Below are 27658 nucleotides of genomic sequence, written 5' to 3'. Positions count from 1 at the left end.
CTTTGATTAAATTAAAGGGTAGGGGAGTGAGATTGGAAGGGAAGGCAGCCGACACATGGTGGCTTAGCAGCCTACTAACACTTGCGGGCAACTGAAGCCTGCACTGTAGAACACCCACCTACGAGTCAACCCAGAGGAGTGAGGGATTTGGTATTTATATACCAATTCTACTAAGCCCTCGGTGGAGGATTATTCCAGGGGGCATTGATTCCATAGCACTTTAGCATGCCATGTGGATGGAAAAGCAGGCTCCAAATTTAAAAGAGCATTCTCATAGAGGTGTAGGCAGTTGGAATTCAGCTGCTGGACAGCACGTGAGCAGCTTTAAGTGGGGGCTCCCAGATTGAAAACCAGGTCTAACTGATGTCAAAGCCATTGCTTTGAGTCATTTCTTACTAATACGAATTTTCCCCAGGTGTTCATTCCATGACTGAGTGAAATTTGGATTGAGATCACGTGGTCTTTTGGACTGGCACTTGCTTGCATCCTCTCCAGAGCAAGATAAGATTCTAAGAATTAACTGTAAATTTGGCCTTAATGTTCCTTGTTAAAGCCAAATGTTTATAATCGGCTGAGTTTCATATTGTGTAGACACCCTGCATTTACTGGATGTGTTAGGGAACCACGGACTGAAACCGCCTGCCTTGGCCAGGCATGATGATAAATGGCTTGCATGAGTTGTCTCAACAGGAGGTCCTGATAAGGAACACAGTGCTGTTGCCGAACACTAACCAGGAGAATTCGAGAGGGGCCAAAAGGAAGGAGGAGACGCCAGCCCATAATATGTTCTGCCAAACTCCCAGAAACCTTGCACTGGAATCCATCTTGGCTGAGAGGTGCGAGCCAAGAAGGCAAGAGGAGAGTTAAGAAGGATGCTGAGTCAGACCAAATATGGGTACAAGCAAGATGACTGGCCAGAGACTATCTGGAAAGCTAACAAGATTATCATTATCATAAAACGATACTGCAAGCCACGTGGCAGAGCAGTTCTCCTGGGTTCCCTCACCCTGCTGCTTTCCGTCTGGGCGCCCCTTCCCAATAAAGTCTTTTGCTTTGTCAGTATGTGTGTCTCCTCAGACAATTCATTTCCAAGTGTTAGACAAGGGTCCACTCTCGGGCCCTGGAAGGGGTCCCCCTTCCAGTAACAGATGCCCCATTCATTTCATAAGCTCTTTTTCATATATGTGCATGATCCAAATATGGAATGAAAATGAGTGGGCAGCCCATTCCAGTACCCGTTAGGTAGCAAAGTCACATGCCCCGGGGAAGAAGCAGCCTTAGGCAGAACTGAGCCAAGAGCGGCTTTAGGCAAGTACTTCTCTAGGTTTTTAATTTTTACTCATTCTTCTGCCTTTTTAATGTGACAAACACCTAATCCCCTCCTGTTGCCTCCCCAACCCAACTTCTTGTGGCTTAGGTGTACTACCTGTTCTTTGGCAGACAGCTGAAAATAAAATTTCAAAGTCTAAGCATATGTTTACTCTCTTAATGTACACAACAGAGAACTAAATCTGAACTTTGGAAAAAGTCTATTAATAATTGACAAATAACAGAATTGTCAGGATGTAGAAAGCAACACAGGGAAAAAAAAGAAAAACATCCCAGGGTTCGCAACAGGAAAATGTTCACCCGGCTTGTTTGCATCAGTGATTATGAACAACATGCTAAATCCATACTTCCAAAGTCTATATATGACTATTATAAATCTGGGGCAAATGATCAGGAAACCTTGGCTGATAATATTGCAGCATTTTCCAGGTAAGAATTTTTTAAAATCATATTTAAAAATTACACAAAGGCATTCTATTAAAACAAGATATTTCGGCTTTAATGTTGATGGTATGGAATTATTTGTCTAGATAGTATGCTTAGTAGAGAAGTGAAATTCATAGGGCTGTGAGAAATGTTGGACTTTAAACTTGTTTGAACATATTCCAAGCCTGGGAATCTTGAAAAAAGCTAACCCTAAGTTTCCTCACTTGGAATTATGTGGATACATACATTTTTATACACTTAACTGTGTATAAAAATGGTGATAAATTCTGATGACTCCATTTTCTTTTTCTCTGAGTATGACAGTGATGGTCTATTTTATGGTGTAGGGAACCATTAATATTAAACACAAGATAGCCGTCTTATCTGGTCAAACTAGATCGGATGGTTGCCTCAAATGTTCCCATCCTGCTGGCTTTCCATTATCATTCATTTTGATGAACATTGTCTAAATTTTCACCTTAGATTGCAGTTTGTCCATATAGCATTACTCTTTCAACTTTGCTGTTTCATCTCTCCTTCAAAGTGCTTCATCTCTCTTCCCAAATTAGTTTTCCCTTGACTTTCATATTTCAAAGCCCAAGATGGTAGCTGTCACGGTTTATGTTTTCTATTTGTAATAAAAACAAGAAACAAAATAACTTTAAAGGAGGAAAACCCCTTTTTCTCTCAGCAATTAGGAAGTGGTTTATTTGCTGGAGCAGAGGAGGCGAGCCCTCCATATACTATAGTCTTTGGGGATCATTCATCTTATATTATGGCTTTTAGTGAAGCCAGAGAATGTTGCGGGCACTCATGGAGGATGAAAAATTAAAGAAAACAGGCAAAGAGTATCCAGGGGAAAGAATCTGCCTGCCTTCCTCATTTCTTCTTTAGCCTAGAGCAAAATCACTCAAAATCATTTTTCTATGTGTAAGTTAGGAGAAATGAAATCATTCTAACCAAGGTGGTTCCTGGCAAGCAGCACCGATTCATCTGCAAATCAGTGCAGGAGCCTGAGAGTGGGGTGAAAGGGGGTGGGGGGCTTCCCAAAACTCCTTCAAGCCTTGACTTTGTCTCAGATCTTTTCTGGGACACAAGTGAGATTTAATAAATGCTGGGGGAGCCATGGGAAGGGAAAAGTTGGCAAAGAGTGGAGTGGCTTAAAATTCTGCATGATTTTTTCCAACTGTTATGTAATATTTTGGGGTCCCTTCAACATTTTCTGCTCTTGGAAGATGCCCCTTCTTGGGCCCATCTCAACTCTGTTTACCAGGTGATGTGGTTTGCCTATTAGTAGTCTCCTGAAAGCAACACTTGAACCCAAATAGGTAATTTTAATGAAGGAAATTTCAGGGCCTTGACAGGATGATGGAGTTGGTGTCCCTCAGCATTCCTCGGGGCACAATGCTCAGGTGACCACCTACTCCACTTATACACAGCCTTCCTCACCACTTACCGCCCTTCACCCCATGCTAGTTGATTAATTACCTCACACATTAAGACTCTCAATGGGCTCGATTCAGTACTACATGCTGAGGATAGAGCAGTAAGCCAGATGAAGAAAGTTCTTGTCCACAGGAGCTTACATTCCAGTGGATGCACATTGACCTTGGGCCTCCATAGTGCTGATGGGTTGAATTGATGCAAACTGGACCCAAAACAATTGGCCCATTGGAGGCCTTTAAGAGGAAGCAAAGGGGTGTAGCAAAGAAGACAGAACACCTCTTCAACCCTAGAAATTCTAGAAACCTGGTGAGACACAGAAGACTGTGGTGACTTCCAAGATGTGGACTGGAAAAGTACCTCACAACTTCTGTGAATTACATGGTTCTGCAGTGAGTATTCTCAGCTTACTCAGCCTAAGTACTGAGTAATTTAGGGTGAAGACACAGATAATGAGAATGAGGTTTCAATGCCACCTTCTCCATGAACCTTGATCATTCAATTTTGTTCAGCTTTAAAGAAGGGAGAAATGTATTAATCAACTTTCTCTGGAGGAGAGAGGATAATTATCAACCACCTGAGGAGTTTTAATTGCAGCACACATTGCCTATCTAACATCCCAGTTCCTCTTTTGCTGTGTAACTTGCTGGGTGACCTTTCAGTCCTCACCCTGTGTCATCAAGCTGATCACACGGGACTAAAAATAGATGTTCTGCCGAGGTGGTGGTAGCTTTGGCTTGATGGGATGAAGGCAATCAGTCTGAAACCTCTCATTCTGATTCAAATGAAGATGGCAAAATAAACAAACTTCAGATAACCCCTTGTGACACAATGACAGAGTATTTTAAAGACAGTTATGACATTTATACCCCTCCCCATGCCACAAGTGTAGCAAATGGTCATTCACAATGACACCTTTTATCTCTGTACCCAGCTCTGACAACCACGATTTGGAGTTCTGGGGACACGGGCCACTTATGTGACTAAATGGTTGCTTGGAGATATTTCTGGCTAAGACTTGGGGCTCTAATACTACTGTGTCCACTCCCCACATAAAAAAGGACAAATAAAGTCAAATAGATAGAACCACCCAGAAGAACAGTTTCCTATTGCAATTATAACAGGAACAGAGAAAAACGTCAGCTTGCTAGGTTTTGTGGGGCCTGACTTGATTGGAGTTAATTTTCAAAAGAACAGTACTTTGTTTCTCTCACACATTAACTCAGGGTATCTTTCTAAACCGTGATCTGCACATATTTTGTGGCTTCTTGTGAAATTATCATTGGTGGAATATAATTCTCTGATTTGGGTATTTAGAAGTCCTGTAATATTAGAAAAAGAAGCTCTCCTCGTCCCTCGCGGATCACTTAGCGACCCGGAAAATTGTGTGGTTTTCTTTCAAATAACAGATGGTAAAAGTGAAATCATTCCCTCTCTTTAATATTTGAGAAGCAATCTACACTTACCAGTGGCACTGTCAGTGTTCTTCTCATAGGTGTAAATGTCACAGAATCATTCAGCTCATTTGCACAACAGGTAAGTAAGCTGTTTTTTCTCTTGCATTATGAAAAGCAGCTAATTGTCTCTTGTTTTCTGAAGAGTCACATGCTAAGAGATCTCTATCCCAGCTCCACCCTCAGCTCCTCTTTCTCCTCCTCCTCCCTCCACGCCTCTTTTTCTTCCCCCTCTTCCCTGCAAACCACTCCCCCTCCCCACTTTGGACCTCAAAGCTGTGGCTTCTTTATCCAGAGAAGTGTTGACAAGCATACACACACACACACACACACACACACACACACACACATACACATACCATTTCAGGAGATTCACAGGCCTTCTGAAACTTAACTACACATGGAGCCTTTCCAAAAATGGCTTGACTATTTGAATATGTTTACCATGCTGTGTTTTCTTCAGACTTAAATTCCTGCCCTCCTTCTTCCTTTACCAGGGTGCCTCAGAGGTTGATAATAATTCAGTTAAATTTTTTAAAGATCTCTCGATATTACAAATGAATGGTTAAAAAGTATGATTACAAATACTGTGGTATATTTTATATACATATATACACACATTCTGTAGGTTTATACATATATTTTATGTGTTTTTAATGCTTAGAATAATTAGTGTGGAGAAATTAAGATGCAATATGATCATCTTACCAGACTTATTAATTCAGTGTGTTGAGTTGGTGGGATTCAATAACAGCACAGGACTTCAAAGCTGGGTGATGAACAGGTGTCTTCTGTCATCAGTGAACCTCCTCTTGAGGACTGTGCGTATCACCTGATTTATGATAAATTAAAATCAAGGTCCTTGTTGGATGTGAAAATGTTGCAGGAAGGGGTACCCCTTCCAGGGCCCGAGAGTGGGCTCTTGTCTAACACTTGGAAAAGAATTGTCTGAGGAGACAATCATGCTAACAAAGCAAGAGACTTTATTGGGAAGGGGCGCCCGGACGGAGAGCAGCAGGGTAAAGGAAACCAGGAGGACTTTTCTGCCACATGGCTCGCAGTCTTGGGTTTTATGGTGATGGAATTAGTTTCTGGGTTGTCTCTGGCCAATCATTCTGACTCAGGGTCCTTCCTGGTGGCACACGCATCGCTCAGACAAGATGGATTCCAGTGAGGAGGATTCTGGAAAGTTGGTAGGACATATCACTGGAGTCTCCTCTCTTTTCGACTTTCCCTGAATTCTTCTGGTTGGTGGTGGCTTGTTAGTTTCGCGTTCCTTACCAGGACCTCCTGCTTAATAAAACTCATGCAAGTGTTTACTATTGGGCCTGGCCAGGGCAGACTGTTTCAGTCAGTGGTTTCCCTAACAAAATGGATCCCAACTTTTGCCCCACTTATTTTAACTCAGGAAACCTATGAAGGAGGTTTATTATTCAGTTGACTCGATTCTTTTGTCAATCTTCATAACTTTTTCCAAAGTGGAGGTCCCATAAGAGCAGAGTCCAAGGTTAGAGTCAGCTACTGTTTTATATAAGACTGTGGGAAAAAAAATCACTTAAATTGGGGGATGGGATTGGGTGGGGCTTGGAGAGCTACTGGAATTACCTGACAAGGTTAGTTGTAATTGCTCTTTGGAAAATTTCAAAATATGGAGGACTTTCTAGAGAACCTACATTTCCCACTCCATTGATCTCATCTAATTTGGCCTAGGAATTGCATTTTGTGCATTGGTTGACGAGCGTCTGTAATGCCATTCTCACGGCGGGAAATAACGTGTGTGGGAAGCAAGAACAGTTATTTAAGTGACTGCGCCACCTCGTGGACAAGCCTAAAGCTACTGCCTGGAGATGGAAGGGTTTTGCCTTGCCTTAAAAAGGGGAACTGGATATTTGAAAATGTTCTTTCTGCCACACACACACACACACACACACACACACACACACACACACACACACGGCTGATGCCCCGCAGCTCTGTGTGTACGCTTCATAAAAGCTTTCATTGTTTCCTCAGCTCTAAGTAAATATTAATGCCTTCCAAGGCCAGCGTGCTAACGGCTGCTATTAAATCTTTTTCTCTCGTTCTAATAATACACTTAGAGATGATTGGTAGTAAAAAACTCTCTTCAAGGCTTCTGCCTCTCCCCCATCAGAATGGAGATCAAAGAATTATGCTGTGAGGGTCAGTCGAGAAGAAAAGACTTCCAGCAGCAGAGCATGTGGTGTGACAGAAAATCATGACAATTATGATGTTCAAAGGAATTGCAGAGAAATCACAGTTAAACTTCTTTATTATGCTTGCAAGGGCTGGATGTTTTTACTTTATTATGTGAGGAAGGGTTATATTACAGACCCTTAGCTATTCCTCAAGGCAACACGAAGACAGAATTTCTTCTTCTGCTACAGGAAGTAGGCTTCAATTAAGACTTGGGAGGTTCGATTTATTTTGGTGACTCCCTTACTAAATCACACTTCACTGTATTAATAAAAAATCTTGATCTATCCAGAAGCAGAGTTAAATCTAGGTCCTGAAAGGTGAGTGCTAGTTAGGTATGTATGTGTGTGTACTCACACGTTTATTGCCTTAGTGCTCATTAGAAATGGGGCTGTATTTTTTTTCAGTTTTAATCAGTTACTAATGAGGAGAAAATAATCCTGAACAAATAGGAGATACAAATTTTGCTGAGAGAAAAGAGAACTAGTTTTCCTGTAAAATTTACTAGTTTGATTCTTTGTTTGTTAGTAACTTTCATTGCTACACAAAAGTATTACAGAAAAAGTAATTTAAGATAATGTTCAGGGGTCCAAAATTCAAGCCTAAAACTCCAGTCTTTGCCAAATAACATTGTTGATGAAAATACTCAATTAAACTAAAATAAAAACTTCCCTTATCATCATACTTCAACGGATACTGAATTCAGATCAAGGATTTTGAAGAAACCACATCAAATTTTAAAAGTAGTTTCCTGAAGCTACAGTCTGTAAGAAAAAGAAAAAACAAAAAACAAAACTGATGAAGTTGACATAGGATATCGTCTTAAACTCTAATCTAACCTCCATGCCATTCTATACCATCTTGAAAATGGCTTGGAAGAAGTGAAATGAAAGCTATATTCACACAAAAACCTTTAAGTGAATGTTTATAGTGGCATTATTTATAATCACCCCAAGTTGAAAGATTCCGAATGTCTCTTATCTTGAGAACGGATAAACAAACTGTGCTACCTTCTTACAATGGAATACTAGTCATCAACCAAAGAGAACAATTATTGATGCATGCAGCAATATGGGTGAATCTCAGAAGCATTAGGCTAAGTGAAAGAAGCCAGACTCAAAAGTCCACATACTAGAGCTGACCTTTGAAAGTGGGTTTGAACTGAGCAGGTGCACTTATACACAGATTTCTTTCACTGAATAGGTGCTACACGATCCATGGTTGCTTGAATCCGTGAATGTGAAACTGGAGATCTGGAGGGTCCGACTGTAAAGTTATACCCAGATTTTCCACTGGGCAAAGGGCTGACCCTCATCCCCCACCCTGCCCCCCGCCTTGTTCAAGGGTCGACTATATATAATTCCATTTGTATGATATTCTTGCAAAGTAAAACAATAGGGACAAAAAAAATGATCAGTGGTTGTTAGGAGATTGGATGGGGGAGAGTTTCACTATAAAAGGAAATGGGGCAAATTTTCAGGATGACTGAACTGTTCTAGATCTTGATTGTCTGGTTACACAACTTCATGCATTTCTCAAAGGGCAAAAAACTGTACACTCAAATGGGTTAATTCTATAAAGTGTTCATTATACCTTACTAAGAACAATGGCTTGAGAAGTTTATTATTCATCTTATTGTTAACTTTCCATCTGAACAACCATTAACATTTACCGCATTTCCTTGAGCTTTGTAATGGACTTTGCTTGGGAAAAATTGAAGAATATTTTCTCTTTCTAACTCAAATGTAATATCAAAGCTTTGGTTATGCTTTTGAAATTCTAAAAACTTTTTTTTTTTTTCAAAAATTCTAGGTGGAAGCTTTATCCACGAATGCTCCGGAACGTTGCTGAAATAGACCTGTCGACTTCTGTTTTAGGGCAGAGAGTCAGCATGCCAATCTGCGTTGGGGCTACTGCCATGCAGTGCATGGCTCACGTAGATGGGGAGCTTGCAACTGTGCGAGGTAGGAACAAGGTTCTCACTCAAAGGGACAGAAATGGGCTAACATTTAGCGACTCCCTTCTCTGTATGCATCAAGCAAACACTTCCCTGGATGTCTTTATACTCACAAAAGTTAAGCTCATTGACTGGCATCAGAATGCCTGTTCTTGCACGTCCTGCTCTTCTACCTTCTAGCTGTACGACTCTAGCAAGATACTCAGTTTTATCAGCTGTAAAATGGAGATAAAAATAGTACCTACCTTCTTGGGTTACTGTGAGGATTAACTGAGTTCACATATATGAAGTATCTAAAACAGTGCCTGGCACAGAGTAGTGGCTCAATGACTTTTAGTTGTATTATGAGTATTAATATCAATAACTCAAAATATCGAGGTCTGAGAAATGGCCTCACCCATGGTCACACAGCTAGGCAGTACAGAGATGGACTCAACTTCATGGCTACCTAATTTCAAAGCCCTTGCTGCTTCCCCCAAACCACATGATTCTCACCATCAAAGAGCAAATTCAGTGACTTGGTTGGTTGTGTTTTCTGCCATGGTTTTGGACCATGATTCATTTACTGATAGGTTATATTCCCAGTAGAGCATTTCCAACTGCCTTGGGAGGAAATGATGAGAAATTCAAATATGATATGCAGAAATTCCTAATTAGGGCTAATTTATTAACTTCCCAGTCCCCTAGCAACTATGAACGTTTGAAAGGATATGTGCAGTGATAAATCTCCCCACATTCTGCTTCAGAAACACATATAAAAGTTGGTAATGAAGTCTACCTGATTTTTTTTTTTTTTTTTTTTTTTGATGCTGAGCAAGGCAGAAAATTCAGGACCAAAGAGCAGGAACTAAATACTATTTTAAAACATTTTAATTTTAAGAATTAAGGATCTTGTGGATTCACTTCCCTCCTTGAAATGTCTTCCACAAAATACTGCCTAGACTCTCAGCATGATACAGTGAGGTTGTGCTAGAGAGACTTAGGTCAGAGTCTGGAGTCCCTTTAATTCTAGGACCACACACAGATAAGTGTGGCCCCAGCCATTTGTCTACAGTAATCCTGAAATATGGAGAAGGAGAAGGGAAAAAAGGGAAATGTATCAGTCTATTTAAAGTTAGGATAAGAGAGGACTTTCCAAGAATGTTATAGACAACAACCAGTGAAACAAAAGCAAACAAATCAGCACACACACAAAAATGGAAATTTCCACACTCTCAAATATCTATAAAAATTTAAAACAAATGGCCAACTAAAAAGAATTGAAAAATGAGACTGCAAAGCGTTAATGTCCTTCCTGTGTAAAGAGCTCTTTTATTTGAATAATAAAATAACATATAACCCAAAAATGGAGGAAAAGATGTAATTGAAAAAAGACAAATAAGACATTCACACATGGAGGCATAAAAATAACAAATAAATGTATGAAAAGTATTCAATTTTTATCCCATCCATAATTATCAAATATAAAATTATGGATAATTTTATTTTCTGAATATCAAATTATTATTTTAAGATTAGATAGGGTGATTAGGTTATACGCATGTTGAAAATGTGCATTTTCAAATACTGGTAGGAAGAGTGAAAAATAGAATAATCTTTTTAGAAAATAATTTGGCACTGTGTATCAAAGCTTTGAAAATATGAATTCCAAGTGATGCTATGAATTCTCTTCTAGGAATGCCAAGGAAATAATTATGATTTTGAAGAATGACATCTTTGCAGGGATTTTCATGCCTGTTATTTTTAATAAGAAAAAAGTCAGGAAAAACACTCGAATGTCCCGTATTTGGAGATTGGTTGCAAAAAAATAGGATGCATAAATATGGGATAAACATTTAAAAATCATATTATAGAAAGAGTTGAGTGGCATGGGAATATGTTACAATATAATAATTTTTAAAAAGCAGTTACAAACAATAATAAGGTCATATAATATATTTATTTTTGAAGACCAAGAACGTAGACCACATTTTACAAATTTTTATTTATGAGTGATGGGACTATTCCTGACTCTATAGTCTTCTTATTTTTGGTCCATATGTATACACTTTTTTTTGAATTATTTTGCAAGAAGAGACCAATAAAAGCTAAATTTAAAAGAAGAGAGAAAACTGGAGAAGGAACCATGGAGAGAGTGGAAGTGAATGAAAGGAAGTGAAGAAGGCAATAAGCAAAGCTCACTTGGTAAAACGCCCTGGAGCCTGTAAAGTATTTTTACATATATCATTTTATTTGCTATTTGACAGGTGTCACTGTCCCCATTTTATGGGCAAAGAGCTAGTTCCATAGAAAGCAGGTTTTCATTAAGTTAAGTAATTGATAGGACTTATTCTCCAAATCACTTCTGATGGTTCCAAGGTCACTGCTCCTTACTTTTGCTGGGGCGGGGGGTGGAAAGAAAAATGAGAAGAAAGTTTACTTAGAAACTATAATTTGACAGCCTAGGCAGGACTATTTTATCTAACATTATTTCCTTCTAGCACTAACCATGAAACATTATTAAATGCCTATTGGAGTCTTATCCCTTTAGATTTATTTATTTATAAAATGATTACCATGTTCCAGGCACTTTTCTAAGCACATTACAAGTATTAAAACATCACATCCTCTGAACAGCCCAAAGAAGTAGGTACTATTATTAAGCCCATTTTATACAGGAGAAACAGAGGCACATGGCAGATGCCCAGGGTCACACAGCTCATAAATGATGGAGATGGGATTCAGACCTAGGCAGTCTGGCTCCAGAGTCTGGGCTCTTAACTGCCTTGTGCTGCTTTTAATTTCCAGAAAATCCCATAAGTATCACGAGGGGAAGCCCATTTATCTGTAAATCACATTCCCTAAAAGTAATTAATTTGTCACTTAAGGTGCATGCAGAGCAGACCCCCCCGGGGGAGTGCAGGAGACTGAAATACTTGATAGGCATTAGCATAAGGTAGAACAGGCAGAACAGAGAGGATGTGGTGACACTGAGGACACAGAGGAACTGGCAACGGAAGGTTATACACACCTAGCTTGGAGAAGCCAAGATCCTGAACACATTCCTGTCAGGGCAGTGACATGACTGTTTATATTCCAGATTTGTGGTAGAATCATCCTTCAAGGATTTCAACATTCTTAAGGTTTTCTTCGACCTTCCAATTACTGTCTATGGATTGATGGTCTTTTTAATATTAAGATTAATCCCCCAAACAGGTTGTGATCAGCTCATAACAAAGAGTATTCCTTGGCTGGTACATTTTGGTGGTGGGATGGATAGGTTACTTGGAAGGAAAGAATGTGTGCCTGGAACAGATGCTATTGGTGCCCAGGATATATTCCCTTATTACTTCGCATTTCTATCAGAACCTGCAACTCTTTGCCTAACATTTTCTCTGGCAACAGGAGCTGATGAATGGGAGTGGTGGTTGGAAGCAGGTGAGTGGAAGGGCACCCCTCTGGCTGGTGGATAAATACCTCAGCTCTCTTTGATCAGGGTAACTGAAGCATCTTCTAATCCCATCACCCAGGGTTTCCCTAATAAGACTGAGCCCCAGTTGCCTTCAGAAGTTACCTGTCCATTAGCACACCCTTCATTGGCTGCCTCCCATCCTTCTTTCACTTTCCTACTCCGTCAGCTCACCTTGCCATCATTCCCAAATAAAAGACTCAGGCTCAGAGCATTGTCTCATTGTCAGCTTCCGGAAGAATGCAAACCAAGACAATGACTAACTGAATATTTGTACAGCCACAGGCAAATATTCGGAAGAGTGGAGGAACCTACGCATTTGGTAGACATTGCTTTCCTTTCTCAAAACTCAGAAAATCAACATGGAATTATGCAGCTGATATTTGATTTACTCTATCATTTCCAAATATGGAAACTCTCTCAAGCTAGCCTGATCCTTGGGGAGACTGTGAGATCTATGGATGTTGTTGTGGAGGATTTTTTTCCCACCCTCCTAATTATCTGGCCCCTAATCAAGTTTTCTTTTTTCCAGGGTCTTGGTCCCTAGCTAGAAGGAGAAATTGGGGCCACGTTCAGAGGATACGGGTTAGTTAGAAGCCATCTCTGGAGAAAGTGTTCCTGTTAGCCTGGTCAGTAAGAGTAGGTGAAATCAAATCCCCAGGGAATGGTCTGGCCTGAATAATTAGAATGAGCATCTAGAAAGTTCTGGAAGTTGCCACGGTACCACGGTCTTGCCTTCCCAGCTGATTCTCTAGACTTCTTCACAGAGCCTTGCTTCAGGGGTCCTTTGGCTTTTCTCCTCACCACTGTAGGACACGTCCCTGTTTTGAACTAAGCCCAAAAACAGAGCTTTCTTCTTTACATGACTGTGTGGTCGTAGAGTGACCAACGGAGCTACTCTTTCTTCATTTTCTAAATGGCAACGAGTATAGGGTTGCCAAATAAAATACAGAGAACTAGTTATAGTTGCATTTCAGATAAAAACCAAATCATTTGTAACTGGGTATCCTATGTTTATTTGCTACAGCCGGCAACCCTAGTTAAATGAGAGATATTACCTCTAGAGGCTCTTGTGAGGGTCACATGAGATAAATACTAGGAAAAGCTTCCCAAAATGGGGCTCAATTTTTATTTGCCCCTGAGATTCCAAGTCCCTAAAATATTTCTCTCCCATACATTAAAAACTCACTTTCATGCTGGCGCAGTGGTTGAGAATCTGCCTGCCAATACAGGCGACACGGGTTCGTGCCCTGGTCTCGGAAGATCCCACATGCCGCTGAGTGACTACGCCCGTGAGCCACAATTACTGAGCCTGCGCGTCTGGAGCCTGTGCTCCGCAACAAGAGAGGCTGCGATAGTGAGAGGCCCGCTCACCGCGATGAAGAGTGGCCCCCACTTGCCGCAACTAGAGAAAGCCCTCGCACAGAAACGAAGACCCAACACAGCCATAAATAAATAAATAAATAAATAAAATTAAAAAAAACAAAACAAAACAAAAAAACTCATTCCATTTAAAAACAACAACAACAAAAAAAAAACCTCACTTTCAGAAAAGTATACTCCGTTTATAATATCTTAGTGGGAGTAAAAAATTGCTCTTTTTACTTTGTTAAAGATGTTTTTGTTTTAAGCTTTATGCAGGAACCTCAAAAAATGACTTTAAGGGCCAGGCTGGTAATGTAAATTTCCAAGGAGGGATGAAGTTAAGAAAACAATAATGCAGGCTCAGTGGTGGAGAGGGTACCAAACCTAGATTGCAGGTTCCATTGAAGGAGGGCAGCCACACCTTGGCACTAGCTAACTGATGCCCCATGGGAGTGAGGATGAGGGGTGGTTGCCAAATCTTCAAAAATTTTAACAGAAGCCAGAAATCTTGATTTTTATGTGCAATGTCCTGGTTTTTAAATGTTGGCAAATAAATCAAAATTCTTTAAAACACTGTTTGGAGCAACAATGTGTGGGCCAAGGCAAATACTTTTGTGGGCTACAACTGTCCCCTGGGCTGTCCAGCTGGGGCATCTGATTTATGTGGAAATTCACCACTAACTACTTTCACTCTCTAGGATTATGTTTCCTCACTGATAAAGTGAGCTGCTTACATGAGATCAGTGGTTCACTTCCGGTGTCCCAAGGAGGCTGGAGTTGTTTCCAAGGATCTCAAGGAATTTAAGTGTGTCACTGAGCACGCAGCTACTTGTGTTGCTTGTTGGGACTGAAAAGAACAGCGCTTTAAAGAAAAAGTTCTGCTGCTAAGACAAAAACAAAGAGAATACACAAAAACATAAAACTCCCAACAGGAGTAGATGATCTTTACAATTTTTTTCAGCATATAAATAAATTGTTTTGTGCCCTTTTAAGATGTCATCAAATACAAAAAAAGGGACCAAAGTCAAGAACTGCCCCTCCTGACATTTCTGAAATCCCCCTTCTCCCTTACTTTCTACTCTATGCCAGCCCTGGAGGATATAGACTGTGGAGTGAGCACCCGCCTACATTGGATTTTCATTTCTCAAAACTGCATTCTTGGGATAGAAGAGAACGATCAGATAATTACTGATCTCTAGATCTTGCTGAAAACAAATAGGTGTTTAATAAATGCTTACATAAATTTTAAAAGTGATACTTCAAAGTCTTGTGGAAAATGATGATAGCGAACATTTATTTAGCAATTAATGTGTGCCAGGCAATTTGAATTTATTAACTCAGCTCTCCCTGACCACTGTCTTAAAATGTGTGAGCCCAAAGCCCTGAGAATCTTTCTCCGACTCCTGTGCATGTGGAAACTGAGGCTTGGAGAGATTAAATACCTTGCTCAATGTTATTAATCACTTACACAATTCTGTCTATAATACCCTGGTCGGTTACTGATATTTCCAAATGTCATTAACTGCAGCAAGACCCCTAAGGCAAGCTGTATGCTATAGTCTTGGAATACGTACTATACGTATAGTACTATACGTACTATTGTTCTATGTTTTTACAGTTTTATCCTTTTAGTTTTGAGACTATGGAATAAGCCACAGAATATGAAACTTATTAGGAAATAAAAGCCTTGTGCAAAATTCAGGAGCATAAATAAAGGGGCTTGAATTTTAAACAAATGAAAATTAAAACTCTTTTAAGATGGAAGGAAAATAACCAGAAAACACTCAGTGGAGAGCAGTTTGCTATGCATTGTTTTATGAATAAGAGATTTATTGCAGTGGATGATTTAGTCAACATTTTAATAATTGACCATTATTATAATATTTAAGCAGTCATATAAATGCCTCTACTTATAATGGCATATCGTTTGAAACTCTACTAGACTGATTTTTGATTTTTTAAGTTTTATCCTTCACATAAGCCTCAGGGATGAATACAGAATCATTTCTCCAAAATATTTAACATATTGAAGAAAATAGCAATAATAAACATAAATGCTAGTAACACATAAGGGAGGTGGTCTCATTAGGTTAAATTTCCATCTTGCAAAATAAGTAGAACATTTCTGATTTCTCAGAGAACCAATTAACAAAATGCTTACTATAGCATTGAGGCTTTTAGGACATTATGGTGAAAATCTCTCTGGTTTTATGCCCAGTAGCTGTAATAAAATTTTATTTTGTTCTCCATGGAGGTACACATTAGCTCTTTTGCTCCATTTAATCATGGGAAATCAAAAAGAAAGAGAAAAAAAGAGATTAAATATTTACTTATCCTTTTGCTTCTGACTTGTTATGTGGACAGATGCCACATGAGGGAGTGCTGGGACCTCAAATAGAGAAAAATTAAAACCCACCTAATGCATTCCAGGAATGCTCGGCATATTAGTAAATTCTTATTAAACTGTCAAAAAAAAAAAAAAAAAAGATTTAAAAAAGAAATTCCTGCCCCTGGATGCAATTAGAGGCTACCACACAGGATTTGATGGGTCATAAAACCATTAAATCTAAACACTTTCTTTTTGAGCCTAAAAAGCCAGAACATTCCAAAGTGAAGTTTTGGGACTCAGCTATGACTTGGCCACCTATTAAGGTGCAGGTGGAACAGATTGCAGAGTAACACAAAGACCCCAAAGAACTGAATTAGTGTGTAGGCGAGAGCTTTAGCTGTTGAATTTTCTGGATTTTCCGAGATTAAGTGATCAACCTTAACACTGAGTGAAAGACCATTCAGCAGGAAAAATTGTCATTTCCTTTGCTCCAGACCCAAACGATGTATTGTTGAAAGCTTTATTGATATATTTATGTGTTGTACTAGGTGATCAAGTAGATATACATTTCAGCATACCTACAAGGAAAATATCACCATTATTCTTAATTTTATCTAAATCCAGGAAAAGCACCAGATTTGCTTTAAATGAAATTTTACTCTTTCTGAGGTGAGTGCCTTTTATGCACCAGGTGCTTGGACTTTACATCCCTATTATTAATCCTCACAATAGACCTGTGAGATCATTATTATTTATCATTCTCCTCAGTTGACAGTGGAGGAGAAGGACACCTTTGACCAATGTCTAGTGTTGGTCAGTGGTTAAGATGAAGTTTGTTGATCTGTTTCACTCTAGAGTTTGACCCAGTTATTTGTCTTCATCCATTATTTTATCACTTTTACTGAGAAGAAACAAAAGTACGGAGGAATAAAGGAGAAAGGATAGTTCACTAAAACTTTGTCCAAATTACATTAGTTAAACATTTGGAAGGGAATATCTCTTTGCATCACTGTAGTAAAAAAAATCAATTCATACCTTTTCTTGCTTTTATTTTCAAACTCTTTTATCTCAATTTTGTGTTCTGGACCTTCTTTTTCAATAATCAAAAGTCAGTGGACAGGCTCTTTCTGTACATACACTCATGTTACATCTACATACACATGCATATATACATATAAATATATATTAATATTAATGATTATGGACATCTTATATATGCATATATATAAATGTATAATTCATATATAAATTTTTTCAAAAAGTGATAGATTCAGTGTTGAAATCACTTTGCAATGAGACAAACTTCATTAATCCAAAACAGCTATTAAAAAATTAGACTCCAGCTATCTTAAAGACCAACATCAAGTGAAATAATTTCTAGTATTTTGTTCCAGAATTTCAGCTATTGATCAGCTTTCTCGAGAGCATGAGATTGCTTCTTCTCAAATTATTAGTGTGCCTGATGACATTAAAGATGTGACAGTGAGAAGTCAGAGGCTGACATATATATTCCAATACTGAGGTTGTTAAATTGAGAGAGGTTGATTGAAGTCACCACGTGCAAACCTGATACTCCTTGAAACCATCGTTAAAAGGCATCTCACTGTGGTGTCATCTCCATGCCATCAGCCAGTTATGACAGGACCTGATGACTCAATAAAATGACAGAATAATAACCTGGGAATCATTATAGTAAAGCTAATGTTTTTGTCTATTGCAGAATTCTGCCCCAGAGATAAAGTAGGAGCAAGGAAGGGAGGGCTAAGATGTCATTGGGCTAACTGTTCCTTGAAAATATTTCCATACAATGAAAAAGAGTTCTTGAGGTGTAGTGACATTATGACTGCTCAAGGTTACTGTTCCAAATTCAGACAATGAACCATCATGAAAACACTGGTTTCTTGGCCTTTTGGGGCAGTATTTAAATTGGTTAAATTTTCTAAATTTTACATGAATATTTGTGTGACCATTTCTAATTATTTCACTCATAATTATAGTAGAACTTTTGTTCTTCCCTTAGATGACTGACTTCAGAACATTCTTTTTCTGGGTAATCTCAATGATAACTTTAGACATTAAGACAATAATGTTAATTGTGTCTTTAACAAACCTGTGTAATAATAGTTCCTGTGCAAAGAAAGGCTGACCCACTCACTGGCTGGTAGGGTACACTTGTAGTATGAGAACACTTCAGTGTGTCAGACCCTGAGTTTAGAACCACACAACTGCTTGGTACTTTGTCATTGCATATTTTCCCCATTACATAATGACTTCCTGTGCAGAGGACAAAATGCGTTTTCTCAACAAAATTTTCAGCACAGCTGTTTTGGTGACCAAGTTTTGCAGGAGCTTTTTAATCAAATGCACCAAAAAAAAGCCCTTTGGGCCCTTTCATCATATTACCCCCTTTCCTTTAAATACATAATTTTGGAAGCTTAACTCACTTTTCCCATATAGGAGAGTTATTTTCAAAGAAATAATTTGTACCCAAAGTAGCACATTGCTTAGTTGCTCTGCTCTAATCTGGGTATATGATTTATTCCACATGAATTAATGTTCCAAATAACAGACATTGACTCCCATTGATAACTAATAGTTTACATTTTCTCTGTTGTTGTTTGTTTTTTTTTTTGTGGTAGTGAATAAACATCATTCTCAAATGTATTATAATTCTCTTCCTTGTCAAGCCTAGCATGATGAACTTTAGTTTTATTTGATGATTCAGCAGCTTATTTGTATGTGTAAGGTTGTTGGTCCTGACATTAAACATTTGGAAGCTATTTTATATTGGTAAATTGTGCATTCTTAACTTTGAGAAACATCTCCTTCTTCTTCCTCATCTTCTGTCATTTTATTTTTATTCTGTTGCTTATTTTTGCCTTGAATTTGAAATCTAGGAAGCTAGGCAAATCCTGGATAAGCAAGGTTATAAAATATGTCTGATAATGGTTAAGTGTGCTGAGAGGTTGTTACTGTAATGCAATTTAAATCTAGCAAAAAATCTTGACTTTAAATCTAGCAAAAGATGAACGCACAAGAAAATGTTTCAAAGGTACCTGTGCCCCTCTCCAGAGGGACAACAATGGAGAAGAAAGATTCAGCAGTATGTGGCTGGCAACTGACAAGACAGGAGCCAGCTGCTACCCCCGCTAACACCACTGGTCAGTTTCTCCCTCCTATTTCCTATAAGGTCCTATCATTACTCAGGCCATCAGATATATCAACTTGCATGAGTCCTTGTGAAAGAAGATATCTACTTCATTCTTCTTAAAGTATAGTCCATGAAACAAGCATCAGCATCACTCGGGAGCTTGTTAGAAATATAGAACCTAAGTCCTGTCCCAGACTTACTGGGTCAGAATCTGAATTTTATCAACATCCCCATGTGATTCCTATGCACGTAGAAGCTTGAGAAGCACTGGACAAAGACTTGGAATGAAAGTTTCTGGTGGTTCCCAGCCAAAGGCATAACTTAAATCCTCAAAGATGAAACAGTTTTGGGTGTAGCATGAATATCATTTCCATCCGAAGAGCCTCTAAGACCTTCTGAGAGCGTGCTGATTTCGTGATGACTGCCTGCAATGAGCAGGAACTGCGAAGCAGACCCTCAGATACACAAGAGAGACGTGTACAAAGCAGTTTTCAATTAAAGAACTGGGACAGGCAGACTTAGCATCCCCTAAAACTTAAGGCCACAGTAGGTTTCCTGTCTTCTCTACTTCACATCCAGATTACCTGGATTAGAAGTAAATGTTGTCATTAGGCTTGATGTAAAATGAAACCATGGCAAAATTTAGAAGTACAATTGCATTCCTTAGCCACAGGGAGGATTTTGCCAGCTCATGCTGCTTTGCAAAGCTATTTACCTGTTCTAGCCCAGCCAAATCGCTAAACATCGGAGTTTAGCATTTGCATCAACCCCAAGGGTGGCTGCATTCATATCTAATATGAAGTGATGTAAACCTTGGTAGTTGATTACAGGTTTCATAGTGTAGGAAACTGAGTTATTTCTATTGAATGGTGGTCTGGGGAGGAAGAATTAACTTGATCTCATGCCAGATTATTGCAAACCCTGAAGCATTTCCCCAGCCTAGGGCATGTGATTTAATTCTAATAAGAAACTTCATTTGGATAGGTCTGAGGATAACTTTTATTCTGTTAAACACAATGCACCAACATTTTCCACTAGCCCATAGCACACTTTGGGGTTGGGGGAGGGGTTATAGCTGATAATAAACAATGCTACTGATCTCATTATTTCCATATCATTATACTTGCAGTTGTATTGCAAATAAAAGAGGAGAGAAACCAAAAAGTGTCGGGAGAATTTGAAACCATTGCTTCTAGGTATTACTGCTTGATGGCTGGACTTAGCAAAAGCTGACAGCCGCATAGATTTACTACACACTTCTCTCCATGGAAATCTGTAGGCAAATAAAGGGTAGGCATGAGGAGTGGGGAAATGCATGTTTTTGTTACACCTCCTAGATTATTTGCTTTTGTTTTGTCCCTGACTTTCCAAAAAGATGTACACCCTCGGAATGTATTAATGGAAATTATCAGCCCTAGCCCAGAATTCCTTGGCCTGGAGAAGTTTCCTCTCTCCCTTAAGTGCTTTCTTGCTTCGGGTAGTGAGAATTTGACCATATATTTGCAAGGAGAAATGGGTGTCTTACGCATCAAAACCATTGCAGAGGAAAGCTGTGTGTTGAGAAGATTGTGAATAATGAGGAGAAATCCAGGTCCTCGGCAAAATTCTGAAAATTTAAAAAGCTATCTAGAACTTCTTTTCCCAAATAGTATTAGGCATTCTCTCACTTAACCCTTTACAATTGTTTAGCTTTAGAGTTTACCAGAAAACATCCACAAACATTGTCTCAGTGGACCATCTGACAATACTATGAAATGGGCAGGGCAGCAGCTGTGATTAGACAAACTTTGCAGATGAAATGTGCCTCATGGTTGGCAAGGCTGGGACTGTAGCCCAGGCCTTCTGACTCTCAATACATTGTATCTTGTCTTTCTGAGAGATAGATGTTATCACATAGGTCATTTATAGGGTTTATCTTTGATGTTTCAAGGTCCAAAACCTTACTAGTGTCTCTTTTAGTGGTGTGCGTGTGTGTGTGTGTGTGTGTGTGAGTGAGTGAGTGATATGCATTTTTTAATAGCAATGGCATAATGTATTACTGTTGCCTCTAAATAAAGAAGAAAAAGAAATGTCAAATATAAACAAAGTCTCAATATATCTAGAGCATTTAAAGTTTAGGTGTCTATCCTTGAAGATATATCCTAGGGACGATGAAACAAAGAAACAAAGAGCTTGTGGAAGTAAGGAAATTCATATGGGATCAATGTTTACTTAATGGTGTAGCCTCTTGGGTACGTTGTTTCTAGGATACCTTCACTATTATGAAAGCCAAGATTTTTAGACTTGGATAAATACTGGGGACCCTCATCATGGGCAAGAGCCAGGCCTTGCCTTTACAGTAATATCACCTCAGAAATGATCTCCATTTTGCCAGGAGTTGGGAAAAGGCGACATGCATTGGAGTTCTCTGTTGCTGCACCACATTTTGGGAATGGAGGTCTATGAAAGTTGACCCCTGCCCTTTGTAAAATGAAATCTGACAGTTGCTACTTTTGAGAGCAGGTGAGAGTTTCATTGTGGAAAATGAATAGGGAGAGAAAATGGACTTCAACAATTTTGTGCTTTTGACGCTAGACTAGGATAACTCGAATTAGAATTTCTCAACAAAATCTGACTACGCTAGGTAGTTTACAAAATTCAAAAGCTTGTAATTTTTGCCCCCCAAAGAACAATATGAGCTGGAAGGACACATGTTTATCTCTGAGGCCAAGGTGATATTTGAAACATTTAGCAACCAGTAGAGCAAAGACTTTGACCAATTGCAAGAGATGCTCAGGTGTTTTTCTCTAGTGCTCTAATGGTGGTCTGGACGTACCCAGCCCTGCCAGGCACCAGCCTTTAAATTGCTGTGTGGGTGTGTGGGGTTTGGGGAATCCAGAGACTCCTTAGTGAGAGAAAAGAGAGATGTCACATTGAAGGGACTCAGGAAGAGGGGTCATTTACTTCGGAGCCATGGTTATTTACAAACAGGAATGGAAGTATTTCAATATTTTAACAAGCTGAATTGTCATGCTGGTATGTACCAATGGAAGCTTAGATCTGTCCTTAGTGGAGGCAGGAAAATTTTCAACTGTCTCTGTGAGTGGTCCTTGCAAATCCCAGGCTCCCTTATCTCCTTCTAACATAAAACTGTGTTGAAAACAGTGGATGTAATTCATCAATGTTTTTTCTTTTTTTTAACATGTTTATTGGAGTATAGTTGCTTTACAATGTTGTGTTAGTTTCTGCTGTATAACAAAGTGAATCAGCTATATGTATACATATATCCCCATATCCCCTCCCTCTGGCGTCTCCCTCCCACCCTCCCTATCCCACCCCTCTAGGTGGTCACAAAGCACCGAGCTGATGTCTCTGTGCTATGCAGCTTCTTCCCACTAGCTATCTGTTTTACATTTGGTAGTGTATATATGTCCATGTCACTCTCTCACTTCGTCCCAGCTTACCTTTCCCCCTCCCCGTGTCCTCAAGTCCATTCTCTTCATCTGCGTCTTTATTCCTATCCTGCCCTTAGGTTCTTCAGAACCTTTATTTTTTTAGATTCCATATATATGTGTTAGCATACGGTATTTGTTTTTCTCTCTCTGACTTCACTCTGTATGACAGACTCTAGGTCCATCCACCTCACTACAAATAACTCAATTTCCTTTCTTTTTATGGCTGAGTAATATTCCATTGTATATATGTGCCACATCTTCTTTAACCATTCATCTGTTGATGGACACTTAGGTTGCTTCCATGTCCTGGCTATTGTAAATAGTGCTGCAATGAACATTGGGGTACATGACTCTTTTTGAATTATGGTTTTCTCAGAGTATATGCCCAGTAGTGGGATTGCTGGGTCGTATAGTAGTTCCATTTTTAGTTTTTTAAGGAACCTCCATACTGTTCTCCATAGTGGCTGTATCAATTTACATTCCCACCAACAGGGCAAGAGGGTTCCCTTTTCTCCACACCCTCTCCAGCATTTATTGTTTGTAGATTTTTTGATGATGGCCATTCTGACCGGTGTGAGGTGATACCTCATTGTAGTTTTGATTTGCATTTCTCTAATGATTAGTGATGTTGAGCATCCTTTCATGTGTTTGTTGGTAATCTGTATATCTTATTTGGAGAAATGTCTATTTAGGTCTTCTGCCCATTTTTGGATTGGGTTGTTTGTTTTTTTGATATTGAGCTGCATGAGCTGCTTGTACATTTTGGAGATTAATCCTTTGTCAGTTGCTTCATTTGCAAATATTTTCTCCCATTCTGAGGGTTGTCTTGTTTATGGTTTCCTTTACTGTGCAAAAGCTTTTAAGTTTCATTAGGTCCCTTTTGTTTATTTTTGTTTTTATTTCTGTTTCTCTTAGAGGTGGGTCAAAAAGGGTCTTGCTGTGATTTATGTCATAGAGTGTTCTGCCTATGTTTTCCTCTAAGAGTTTTATAGTGTCTGACCTTAGATTTAGGTCTTTAATGCATTTTGAGTTTATTTTTGTTTATGGTGTTAAGAAGTATTCTAATTTCAATTTTTTACATGTAGCTGTCCAGTTTTCCCAGGACCACTTATTGAAGAGGCTGTCTTTTCTCCATTGTATATTCTTGCCTCCTTTGTCAAAGATAAGGTAACCATATGTGCATGGGTTTATCTCTGAGCTTTCTATCCTGTTCCATTGATCTATATTTCTGTTTTTGTGCCAGTACCATAATGTCTTGATTACTGTAGCTTTGTAGTATAGTCTGAAGTCCGGGAGCCTGATTCCTCCAGCTCTGTTTTTCTTTCTCAGGATTGCTTTGGCTATTTGGAGTAATGTTTTTCCTTATCACAGCAAATAATCACAAGCTAATGGGGATCATAGCACACTGGTAATATATGTTCCAAGAAACATGGAACCATCTCAGTTTTGCTCCTGTTCTCTCTTGGGAGTAACATCTTAGCCTCAACTCATCATATGTCAACACAGACTCTGGTATTCCCCCTGCATCCAGGAGACTGTCTTGGAGTAAACCTGTTAATTTACCAAATATTTATTGAATGCCTATACCTGGAAACAATGGTAACTTAGAATTTGGGGGGACCCTGATTCAAAATTTCAGTCCTGTATGATTTAATCTTGGAAAATGAACCTCAAGCACCAATAACATCAGGAACCATTAGTATCAAAGCCAGAAGACTCAGGAACCAGATGGCACGGACTGGCCTTACCTTACTCCAGACATGCTTACCCAAGGGAAATGGGCAAAATGCTTGTTAAGGCTGAAGCCTCCTGCTAGTTTGATAGTTTAAATAAAGTAAATATTATTGGTGCATTGGTTTGTAGCATTTTAACAATCTGTGTGGAATGTCTGTAGATATTTCTTATGAATTCAAGGAGATCTGTTTGAGGATTTTTGATCCTTATTAGCAGAGCTGCTGTTGCCTGCATGACGCCTTTGCATAAACTACAAAAAGGTGCCTTATCTTTTGCTAATCCTCTTAGCTGGACCACTTTGTGCAGCCACAGTCTGTACCCGGAAACCAATGGCAGGCCTTACCCACTGGTTTCCAAATTTCCATGCTTTCACAGAACTCTGGCCATGGTATTGTCCCTCAGACATATGGAAAACTGTGGGTGTCCCTTGGGTGTCATGGTCCTGAAGGATTGGGGGAGTACATTTATCCATATTTGATACCAGGGAAGTCTTCTGGGCATCTTGGAATTCTAGGAAAATCATTGCCCTGCGGGAGTGGTCAGACATGCTGGGTTCTTGTTCCACTCAGCTGCCCATCTCTCTGTGACCTTACTTAGGCCACATCCTCTTCAGGACACATTTTCTTTGTGGTAAATTGATGGTTAGGAGATTCTGATCCCAGCAATCAGTGTCCTCTGGTGTTTGTTCCAAACAGCACTGGATGACCTAGAACTATTTTCCATATTTACAACTCAATGAAAATAACACTATGGTTCAGGATGTTCATACATATTACTACTTATTATTACTTACTTAAAATGTGGTTTTTTGGGACAATATTTTGCAAATCATGAGTCCTTAAGAGAGAAAGTCTCAAACGAACACTTGGAGGAAACGGATTAGTTACCCATAGATCATATAATCTCCAGCTGAAGTCTTCTTGATCTGACCTGTGACCTGAAAAATAGGGATGAAAAACACCTTCAATGACATAGGAAAAGTAGCATTTATCAAAAACAAAACCCACTTTATTACCAGGTGAACTTAGAGTTTTACTATCAAATGACAATGCTATTTAAATGTGAAAGTGTGGTCCAGGGACCGGCAGCATCAGTACCGCCTGGAAGCTTGTTAGAAAGGCAAGTTCTTGGGCCCCATCTCAGACTGACTGAATCCGAAACTCTGGGGGTGTTTTTCACAACCTGTGTTTTCACAAATACTCCAGGGGATTTGGTTGCCTGCTAAAGTTCGAGAAGCATGAAAGCATTTTAACCTCTCAGAGTAGCTTTGTAAACAGCATGTCACTTGATTCTTATCACCACCCTGTAAGTGTCACTTGGATGACTTTTACTCACATTTGATATATGGCAGGGACACAGGTAGGTCGAATGACCCAGGGTCACACAGTCAGTTTTATATATTTATTATTTATCTCTTGGCATGTTTGGCATTTGGCATACAAACATTTTATCAGTTTCTCCTGCACTAAAGCTGACCCCAATTTGACTACCTTTTTTTGGAAAAAAGCCTATCACCCATGTTCTTTCACGTTCTCTAAGACAATAAGTTACATGATTTTATCTAATTTTTCATTTATTTGCTCATTTTTTGATATCTTGTTTAAAAGATTGTGAGATAACTGATGTCTGTTTGAAATGTCTAACATATGAATTGTTTAAAATTTTAAAAGACAACGTAAATGGTAGATGTACCTTTAACAAAATCTTAAAAGATAAAATTTAAAAAGTTAAAAAGGAAGAAAAATTAAACTCTCCCACCTATCATTAACAATTAGTTGTTTAGGTTCATACACCAATAATCAGATTTGTACAAATCATGTTATATATGTTATTTTGGAGGCTTTTTTCTTTCTTTTTCTTTCTTTCTTTCTTCTTCTTCTGTTTTCTTTTTTTTTTTTTTGGCTGTGCCATGTGGATCTTAGTTCCCCAACCAGGGATTGAACCCGGGCCCCAGCAGTGAGAGCACAGAGTACTAACCACTGGACTGCCAGGGAATTCCCTGCTTTCTTAATATACCTTGAAAAACTGTCTATGTCTGTCAATGTCATTCTTTTGTAACTGTCATAGTCAGAAAAAGAAGAGGGGTGAAATGAAAGAGGGATTGTGAGAGAGAGAGATTGATTTAAGGAATTGACTCATACAATTGTACAGACTGGTAAGCCCAAAATCTATGGCTGGCACGTTAGAGACCCCAGAAAGAGCTGAGCTGGTGTTGAGTCTGGAGACAGTCTGCTGACAGAATTCCCTCTTCCTCAAGAACAGTCAGTCTTTTTCTTAAGGCCTTCAACTTATTAGATGAGGCCCATTCACGTTATGGAGAGTAATCTGCTTTACTTAAAGTCCACTGATTTAAATGCTAACCGCCTTTAAAAAAATATCTTCACAGCAACATCTGGACATATTTGAGCAAATATCTGGGAACGATTGCTTAGCCAAGCTGACACATAAAATTAACCATCACAAAAATATTACTTTTCATGGGTGTGTATATTTCATTTTATTTATGAACTATAGGTTATCTAATCCCCTAAAGTTGGGGATTCAAGTTGCTCCCAATTTTTTTATCCTAATACATAGCACATCTTTGGCTATTTGAGTCATTTTTGTCTTCAAGATCAGTTCACAGAGTGTGGAAAGGAATGCATATTTCTTACTTTTAAAGACTTAACTTCTTATTTCCAAATTGCCCTTGTAGATGGCTTTACCCCTGGAACCACAACTTGAAGACTTTGGAGTAGGGAAAATGCCAGACTGACCTTGATCTTCTCCTTTCTTCCTAAGCTTGCAGGTCACTGGGAACGGGCATGATGCTGAGCTCCTGGGCCACCTCCTCAATTGAAGAAGTGGCAGAAGCTGGTCCTGAGGCACTTCGCTGGCTGCAGCTGTACATCTACAAGGACCGTGAGGTTACCAAGCAGCTGGTGCAGCGGGCTGAGTGGATGGGCTACAAGGCCATATTTGTGACGGTGGACACACCTTACCTGGGCAACCGCTTTGATGATGTGCATAACAGGTTCAAACTGCCACCCCAACTCAGGTAACCATGGGTCTCTGATCACTGGGTCCCTGAGCTGGTTTTCTAATTCTCTTTGCTCTTGTCATGATTCAGCTCCAAAGACTTTCTCCAGTTTCTACATGGGTGCCCTGGGGAATTAGATCTTCACAAAATGTTGGTCCCAAAGTATGGTTGACTGGGATCTTGTCTAGGGATGATAAGGTCTGGGTTCTAGAGATGGTGCCATTGTCAAATATCCACATAATCCTCAGCAAATCACACCCCTTATATGGGTGTCACGTACTTGAGCTATAAAAACAGAGATAGGAATTGCCATATACTTGTAAAAGTAAAAAAAAATTATGTCTCAGAGTGCATT

At 39.2% G+C, this 27658-nt stretch overlaps 1 protein-coding gene across 1 annotated transcript in view; it reads left to right on the top strand.

The window, feature by feature from the left end:
- Nucleotides 1-1621: 1621 nt before the first annotated feature.
- The window catches only part of HAO1 (hydroxyacid oxidase 1), a 64046-nt gene continuing 38009 nt past the window's right edge, over nt 1622-27658 (top strand). The window contains exons 1-3 of the mRNA XM_061209112.1: nt 1622-1758; nt 8679-8830; nt 27066-27321. Coding sequence (XP_061065095.1) covers nt 1622-1758; nt 8679-8830; nt 27066-27321 — 545 coding nt within the window. The remainder of the gene's footprint in view (nt 1759-8678; nt 8831-27065; nt 27322-27658) is intronic.

The sequence above is a fragment of the Eubalaena glacialis genome, chromosome 13 (genome assembly GCF_028564815.1).
Source record: "Eubalaena glacialis isolate mEubGla1 chromosome 13, mEubGla1.1.hap2.+ XY, whole genome shotgun sequence".
NCBI lineage: Eukaryota > Metazoa > Chordata > Mammalia > Artiodactyla > Balaenidae > Eubalaena > Eubalaena glacialis.
The sequence above is the reverse complement of the archived record's forward strand: the minus strand, read 5'-3'. Positions and strand labels throughout refer to the sequence as shown.